At 55.6% G+C, this 8,921-nt stretch overlaps 1 protein-coding gene across 1 annotated transcript; it reads left to right on the forward strand.

Moving 5' to 3' along the window:
- Positions 1 to 2,715: 2,715 nt before the first annotated feature.
- KCNA7 (potassium voltage-gated channel subfamily A member 7) lies at positions 2,716 to 5,297 on the forward strand. Its single transcript, XM_025849765.2, has 2 exons — positions 2,716 to 3,285; positions 4,471 to 5,297. Exons 1-2 carry the CDS (start codon positions 2,731 to 2,733, stop codon positions 5,284 to 5,286), a joined length of 1,371 nt encoding a protein of 456 aa, XP_025705550.1. The 5' UTR covers positions 2,716 to 2,730; the 3' UTR covers positions 5,287 to 5,297.
- The last annotated feature ends 3,624 nt before the right edge of the window (positions 5,298 to 8,921 follow it).

Raw genomic sequence — 8,921 nt, forward strand, 5'->3', positions numbered from 1 at the left:
AGAAAGAAAGAAGAAAGAAAGAAAGAAAGAAAGAAAAGAAAGAAAGAGAAAGAGAGAGAGAAAGAGAGAGAGAGAGAAAGAAAGAAAGATAGATGGCTGGGGTAGGGCAGCGAGCAAGATCGATGGAAATGATGGGCTCGGGAGTACCAAGAGGCCCTGTTTGGGTTATCTATGGCCACAGTGTTTGTAACAAACCACCCAAAGTCTGCATGGCTGAAAACAACAAAGATAACTTATTTCGGTTCCTCGTCTGCAATCCGGGCAGGGATTGGAGGGGACTCAGGGGAGGGCTCATCTCTGCTCCAGGAGCATCAGCAGGATGCTCCGGATGGGGCAGGAGGATGTGCTCCTTCAGATCGTCGCTCACAAGGTTGATGCTAGTGAACAGGTGTGAGTTTAGCCAGGGCCGAGGGCCAGTAACCTAGGGTCCTCTCCCCATGAACCTCACCACCTGGCCTGTGCAAGTGTCTCAAGGAAAAGAGTGGGGCCGAAAGTTGCCTTTCATGACCCAACCTCGCAAATCATATGGTGTTCCTTCCAAGGTGGTCAGTTAGTCGGGGGAGTCACCAAAACCTGGGGACATGGTCTCCACGAGACAGGGAGTGGCAAGATTCAGGATTACCATGTCGGACAAGAAATGGGTTCCTTTTTGGAAAAGACAATCCAGTTACAAGTCAGGTTTGAGTAGGATCATCTGTGGGGATAATGAAATCACTAAGGATTAGGACAGTAGCTTTAGAGTGAGGGATAGGGAGCCAGGATCTAAAATCTTCCATGAGGGGCGCCTGGGTGGCTCAGTTGGTTGGGCGACTGCCTTAGGCTCAGGTCATGATCCTGGAGTCCCGGGATCGAGTCCCGCATCGGGCTCCCTGATCAGCAGGGAGTCTGCTTCTCCCTCTGACCCTCTTCCCTCTCATGCTCTCTGTCTCTCATTCTCTCTCTCTCAAATAAATAAAAATAAAAATAAATCTTTATAAAATCTTCCATGAAAGAGCAGGAGTGGCCAGGGAGAAAGGGATAAGTTCAGTATGGGAGCATGGGAAGTGTCCATGGATAGCTTGAGCTTCAAAGGAGCCGAGGGAGGGGGCGCCTGGCTGGCTCGGTAGAGCATGCAACTCTTGACCTCTGGGTTGTGAGTTCAAGCCCCACATTGGGCGTAGAGCTTAAAAAAAAAAAAAGAAAGTCAGAGGAGCTGAGGGAGGAAGAATGGATGGTCTGGAAACAGCAAGGAGAAAAAAAAAGAAAGAAAGAAAAAAACAGAAAGAAGGCACACCCATTGCAGGTAGGAGGGTGTAAGTCGGCGGCAGGAAGACAGGGACCAGTTCACACAGAGTTCAGAGACCCACAAAGATAGGGGTCTCTCTGTGGGCTCTGAAAATGACATAAACATAGACACACACAAAGGGAGGATAGAGACCCGGAGAGAGGGACCCAGAAATCTAGAGGGTTGGTGACAGAGCTTCCCAGAAATTGCAGACAGAAGAGAAAGGGTGCCAGCATTCCCAGGGAGTCATAACCTTCGTGTTTCTCTGCACTTGCCCAGCAGAGGGCGCTCGGGACCCCCACTCCCCTGAGCCCCGGTAACCAATCCCCACCACTTCCCCCCAAGCCCATCAGATGGGGCTATTTTTACGCGGGTGTCATAGGACACCGGTGGCTGGAAGGCCATCGTCTGTCTGTCCTTTAGTCCCTTCGAGTGACCCTGCGTCATCTCCCCAGCCCACCCTCCACCTGTTCCTGGCGGGCCCGGCCTCCTTCTGCTCTACCCAGGGCTACAGCTCAGGCTTCACTGGGTCTCCGAATGTCTGACCTAGAATACAGGTGGAGACCTTGGCGAGGAACGGGGTGTGGGGCGCACGTGATCATGGCTTGCAGCTGCTGGAGCATCTCCAGGACGGGGCAAGCACCAGGGCAGTGGCAGAGGCGACCTACAGTTGTGGTCAGAAAGAGAGTCAGAGATACGACTCCAGAGACCCTGAGTCCTCCGGAGGCCCTGAGACAGAAACTCGCAATACTTCAGGAATACAGGGAAAGAGACCCAAGGGGAGCCCCAGGGAAACCCAGAGACAGGGACACAGAGGGCTAAGAGATAATGAGAAGAGATCCCGGCAGAGGGGAGAGACAGAGACCAAGGGAGACAGAGATAAATGGAGACACGCCCCTAAGAAACAAGAGTCAAAGACGGAGATCCAGAGAGACCAAGACACAGACAACTGACAGAGACCTCCAAATACAGAGTCCTCTAGAATGGCAAAACTCGGGGATAACTGAGCCATAGAGATACTCAAAGATACATCCCTTGACAGAGACTCGAAGACACAGCCAGCCGTAGAGACGTACAAGATAACGAGAAAGGCGTGGAAGTTTGTGACTCCAACAGAGGGGCTCAGATATTCGTAAAAAAGAGACGAGAGAGACACACACACGGAAACCCGGAGAGACGCGGCACAGAGGGAAAGGGGACCCGAGAGCCGGATGGGCGCGGGGATCGGCGGCTGGGGGGAAGGGGCGGGCACCCCGGCAGAGGGCGCGCGGCCGCCCTCTGCCCCGCCGGGGTCAGGCGCCCCCTCCCCCGCGCCCTGGCCGCACGGCCGGGCTATTTTTACGCGTGGACACCGGACACCAGGCTGGGGCGGCGGCGGCGGCGGCCGAGGGGGGGCCGGGCCGGGCCGGCCGGGTCGGGCGTCGGGGCCACACGTCCGTCCGCGGGTCGCCGGGGCTGCGTGCGCCATGGAGCCGCGGTGCCCGCCGCCGTGCGGCTGCTGCGAGCGGGTGGTGCTCAACGTGGCCGGGCTGCGTTTCGAGACGCGGGCGCGCACCCTGGGCCGCTTCCCGGACACGCTGCTAGGGGACCCTGCGCGTCGCGGCCGCTTCTACGACGGCGTGCGCCGCGAGTACTTCTTTGACCGGCACCGGCCCAGCTTCGACGCGGTGCTCTACTACTACCAGTCTGGCGGGCGGCTGCGGCGGCCGGCGCACGTGCCGCTCGACGTCTTCCTGGAGGAGGTGGCCTTTTACGGGCTGGGCACGGCGGCGCTGGCGCGCCTGCGCGAGGACGAGGGCTGCCCCCTGCCGCCCGAGCGCCCCCTGCCCCGCCGCGCCTTCGCGCGCCAGCTCTGGCTGCTCTTCGAGTTCCCCGAGAGCTCGCAGGCCGCGCGCGTGCTCGCCGTCGTCTCCGTGCTCGTCATCCTCGTCTCCATCGTCGTCTTCTGCCTCGAGACGCTGCCGGACTTCCGCGACGACCGCTACAACCCGGGGCTTGCTGCGGTAGCGGCTGCTGGCCCGGTGAGGGGGCGGGGCCTGGGTGGAGGGAGGCGGGGCTCGGGAGGAGTCGAGCGGGGGCGTTGGGAGGCGGGGCCTCTCAGGAAGGAGGGGCCCGGCTGTGGGTGGGCGGGGCATTGAGGGGCTTGTTGGGAGACAGGCCAGTCGGAGGTGGGGCAAGGGGCTCGAGAGGTGGACAGCCCAGGGACAGGGCCTGACCGGGGGTCGGGGGGGCGGGGGGGGAAGGAATCTACCCTTTTAAAGGCGGGCTGGGGGCGGAGAAGGGATAGCCTCATGGGGGCGGGGCCTGAGGGTCTGACTAGGAGGACCTCCCTATTGCAGGGCGGGGTTGAGACAGGTGAGAAAACGGCTTGTCGAGGGCGGGAGGGCAGGAAGACCGGGACGTTAAGAAATGAAGCTGAGAGTGCGCCTGCGTGGCTCAGTTGGTTAAACGACTGCCTTCGGCTCAGGTCATGATCCTGGAGTCCCGGGATCGAGTCCCACATCGGGCTCCCTGCTCGGCGGGGAGTCTGCTTCTCCCTCTGACCCTCTTCCCTCTCATGCTTTCTATCTCTCATTCTCTCTCTCTCTCTCAAATAAATAAATAAAATCTTAAAAAAAAAAAAAAGAAATGAAGCTGAGGGTGGAGAGACTGAAAAATCGGGGGTCTGTGCGGCTGGCAGTAACCAATAGAAAGATGGGCTGGAGGTGGTGAGAGTGGAACTTGAGGGAGCTGGAGACGAGAGGGCCGAGGTAGGAAGAATCCGTCACAAATAAAGTCAGGCTGAGGGCCCTGAGAGCAGCGGCCCCAGGGTTTGGTGTACGAAGAAGGTCTTTAGCCGTTGTAGTCTGGACTGGGGTTAGGGAGGGCAGAGCGCCAGGAAGTGGGACCTGGGTGGCGACCCTCCCCCATCTGGAAAATCAAAGCCGGGGGTGGGACTTTGGGAAGGAAGAAGAGATGGAGCCTCACTTAGGCACCATTTCAGGAGTCTCCACCAGTGAAGGATCGGGGACTATAAAGTCAGCCACGCAGGCATGATCCCTAGGGTTCCGGAAAGGAATCTAGGACGGCTGGGTCACTGGAGGCCTGGGGGCAATGACTCCTGACCAATTTGTACAGAAGTAGTTGGACGTTTAAATCACAAATGTGGCTGTTCCAGTGTGTCCCAGCCCTGGTGTGGTCCTCTCTGAACCCCTTCCTCCCTGCAGTTCCCCGCTCGGCTGAATGGTTCCAGCCCAGTGCCTGGACCCCTGTCTCGCATGCCCTTCGATGACCCGTTCTTTGTGGTGGAGACGTTGTGTATCTGTTGGTTCTCCTTTGAGCTCCTGGTGCGCCTGGCGGCCTGCCCAAGCAAGGCAGCCTTTTTCAAGAACGTGATGAACCTCATCGATTTTGTGGCCATCCTACCCTACTTTGTGGCGCTAGGCACCGAGCTAGCCAGGCAGCGGGGTGTGGGCCAGCAGGCCATGTCACTGGCCATCCTGCGAGTCATCCGACTGGTGCGCGTCTTTCGAATCTTCAAGCTGTCCCGGCACTCAAAGGGCCTGCAGATCTTGGGCCAGACACTACGGGCCTCCATGCGTGAGCTGGGTCTCCTCATCTTCTTTCTCTTCATCGGTGTGGTCCTCTTCTCCAGCGCAGTCTACTTTGCTGAGGTCGACCGGGAAGACTCCCATTTCACCAGCATCCCTGAGTCCTTTTGGTGGGCGGTGGTCACCATGACCACAGTTGGCTATGGAGACATGGCTCCCGTCACTGTGGGTGGCAAAATAGTGGGTTCTCTGTGCGCCATCGCTGGAGTGCTGACCATTTCTCTGCCCGTTCCGGTCATTGTCTCCAACTTCAGCTACTTTTACCACCGGGAGACAGAGGGCGAAGAGGCCGGGATGTACAGCCATGTGGACATGCAGCCCTGTGGCCCACTGGAGGGCAAGGTCAATGGGGGATTGATGGATGGAGAGATGCCTGAGCTACCACCTCCACTCTGGGCACCCCCTGGGAAACACATGGTCACCGAAGTGTGAGGGACAGTTGAGGTCTGTAGGACCTTACGTTTCCTTGGAGGGAGGGAGGGAGGGAGGGAGGGAGGGATAGAAGGGAAGGTTAGGGGGAGGGGGTTGGGTTTAGGAGAAACTAGGTTAAGTGGTACTGAGTTGGGGAACACTGAGTCTTGTTGGGTCTTGAGTTGTGGTTGGTAGCTCCTGTGGGTGCTTCCTTAAGTGACGGTGAATGGCAGTGAGTTATAATGAGTTGATGGGGCGGCTCCATTGGTTTGTACTGCATTGGGCTGTGCAAGGCTTATGGAGCCTTTTGTGGTTAAGTGTTGAGATAGATTTGATTACATAGTTTTGGTTTTTAGGTCCTCATTGGGTTGGGCTGTGTTGTTGAGTCTGGGTGAGTCTTGTCCAATTGCATTGTGCAGGATTCTGTGGCTTTATGAGTCCCCTAGGACCATTTTGGATCAAGTTAGGTGGTCACCCACGGCATTGTTGGGACTGTGTGCATGTTCATGCATGGTGTTGTGGAGACATGTTGGAAATTGTGTGGCTTCGCGATTCTTCTAGGGCTATGTTATTTTAGATTCTGTGAACTTGTGAGTCACGTAGAAATATGAAGAGTCAAGTGATTGAATGTGAGCTTTCTAGGTCACGTTAGTTTAAGTTGGGTTGGAACGTATGACAGTATGAGTCTTCCAGGGTTCTGTTGGGTTGAATTGTGTAGAGTCATGTTGCTGGAAGTTTTGGGGGCTACACTGAGATGAATCATATTGAACTGTATAACCATGTGAGTCTTGTAGGGCTATGCTGAGGTGAGTTGTGTCATTGTGAGTCCTGTAGGAATGTTAGGTTGAGTTGGACTGTGCATATGGACTCCATAGGGCCATGTTGGTTTGTTTTGCATTTACTGGTAGCACCACTAGCACCCAAGAATAACAACACCGGGGAGGAATCATGTATCAGGAGACAAGTGTGGTGTTATGGACTCTGCGAGACAAACTGAACTGACTTGCCCAGCATCACTTACTATAAGGGGCAGGGCTGGGTGCTGGATCCCTTGATTCAGTTGTTCATGCAGAGGGCCTCCGGGTGAGCTAGGAAGATGTACACACTCCTTCCATTTGCTCCACACCTGCTTCATTTTGCCATTCATACCCTCTCTAGCTGTCCTTCCCTACAGTTTTGCTTCCAACCATGGAGATCACAGCCACAAGGGAAGGGGAAAGGGAGAGAAACTACTTTGTACAGGCATGATGGGGGCGGGGGGGGAGACAGAAACCCAAATGAGGGGACAGAGACCTCGGGAGTGATAAAGACTCAGAGAAAGAAAGAGACAGAAACCCAGAGAAGAGGGAACAAGGACCCAAAGAGGGAGGAAGAGAGATTTAGGGAGAAGGAGATGAAGACAAAGACCCAAAGAGAAAGGGAGACAGAGACCAAGAGTGGGAGATGGAGATGGGGGTGTGTGTCAGGCACCCAGAGAGGGACAGACACCAGAGTTGGAGCCAGACCAGAGCACCCCCGAGAAAGATAACCAAAAAAGGAATAGGCAGAAAAAGTCAGTGCCTCTGAACCCAAGAGATACCCAGTCTTTCTTCCATGGAATCACAAAGAGATCCCAAATCAGGGAGCTCCACCCTATCCTCCCACAGCTCAGGAAGGATGTCAGACAAACTGGGGAGCCCACTCTCTTTTCCAGGGGAGAAACCAGAGTCTTAGAGCATGGGAGTGGCTTCCCAGGGTCTCATGGCACATCCCCACGAGCGAGGATTTATGGCAGGCTGCCTGACCCCACCTGTCCCATCAGCCTGCTGGTATTCTCCAGCCTCATTGCTCACAAAGAAACTGAGGCTCAGAGGGGAGGGTGGGACCCAAGGGCAGGAAGCCAAACATTTTCAGAGGGCTTACAGTACTAAAAGGGCGTTTGGAGGAGGAAGGAGAGCAGGATGCTTCAATCACTAACATATAGGGCTTCCTATGTGCCAAAGCATCATCCAAAGTACTTTACTTGTATTAATTTATTAAAACCAGTGGTTTACAGAGTGTTGTTGTTGTTATTTTTAGCTATTGCCCCCCTCCCTTTTTGGGTCAAATGAAATCTTACTTTGATGCAGTGTGGCACATCAGAAGGAACCTGGTTTGAGGGACACACACATCTATGGAGTCCTCCTTGGCAACTCAAAATGCAGCTAAGGAATTCAATCTGGAAATGCCCAATTAATCCAACCCCCTTTTTATACAGAGCGATGGAAGAAGGTACAGATGGTGGGAAGAGTTTTATAAAGGTCGAAAACCATAGAATCTGTAGATGGTCCCTTCCCTCTGAAATGGAAAGGCACATCTGGAGACAGAAATGGAGACAGACCCCCTCACAGTGGCAGACACAGAGTTTGGGACCCAGCATGGAGACCCGAAGAGGAGGGGAGACATGCAGAGAGGGGCCAAGACCTGGAGAGAGGACACCCCAGGGAAGGAGGGAGAGCAGGAGGGCAGTGACCTGCGAGGGGGTCAGAGACCCCTGCGGGGGCAGGACAGAGATCCACAGAGGCTGGGAAAGCAACCAGAGAGGAGAGGTCAGAGATCCAGAGAGAGCGAGGGGGGTAGAGGCCCAGACGGAGAGGGAGAGGGGACAGAGACCCAAAGGAAGAGGAGGCGTGCACAAACTGTTCTACTTTTCTTTGAAAACTCACCTGTACTACCCCATCTGAGACTGGAAGTCATAGAGAGTCTCTCTGGTAGGGGGTGGGACCTGTTGGCTGCTTAGGAATGGCGGCAGGGGTTGGGGGGAGTGTGGAGAGGTCAGGGAGGTGACCTGAGGGGACCCTCAGATGGGGAAGTGCCCCTCCCCCACCCTCAATAAACAACCCACAGCCACCTTCTACAGCCTTCTACGTTGGCTTGGCTGGGATGGGGAAAGGGAGAGGGGAACACCCTAATCCGGGGACACCCTTCCTGCCACCTTGCCATGCTATATTTAGGCTGAGGGAGGGGTATGGGATGACCCCCCGCCCCTCCCAAGGTAGGTATCACCTTTCCTACTGAAATAGCTCCGGGGGAGGGGTGAAGGGCCTGGGACTCCAACTCCAACCGACCTCAGTCTGTCTTAGGGTCTCTCTCTTCTCACTGGGTCCCTGTCCCCCCTCCTGGGATTCTGTCCCATTCTCTCAAGGATCTGTCCTCTCTCTGAGTTTCTGTCCCCCCCCCCTTCTCTCCATTTCTGTGCCTTTCCCATCTCCCTTTGTCGCTATTCATTTTTTTTCACTGAGCGGGTCATTGTGTTCCCACATCAAATCCTTGTCTATCTCCGAGTCCAATAATACCTTGAATTTCTCTTATCTGAGCTCAGGACAGACCTTCTCCCCAGTCCCCACCCAGGAAATTCCAGCGGAGAGGACTCTGTGGGAGGACCCCCCCCATATCCACTGTCTCCCAGGGCCTCGGGTCTTATCACTGCCCAAGTCCAGCTGGTTAATGTCTGGCCTTGAGCTCCTGGGAAAGTGGGGATGAGAGCAGAGGGTGGGAATCTGCCCAGAGATTGACACTTAGTTGGCAAAAGAATGCAAAGAAATCTCAGGCCCAGACTCCGGACTCGAAGGAAAGAGGGAGCTGCTGGTCAGGACTCCCGGGTCCGAGGGAGGAGGGGCTGGGGGCGAGGACTCCCG

This window comes from Callorhinus ursinus, unplaced genomic scaffold (assembly GCF_003265705.2).
Source record: "Callorhinus ursinus isolate GAN/ISIS: 27379988/994484 unplaced genomic scaffold, GSC_fseal_2.0 scaffold71, whole genome shotgun sequence".
In the NCBI taxonomy this organism is placed as follows: domain Eukaryota; kingdom Metazoa; phylum Chordata; class Mammalia; order Carnivora; family Otariidae; genus Callorhinus; species Callorhinus ursinus.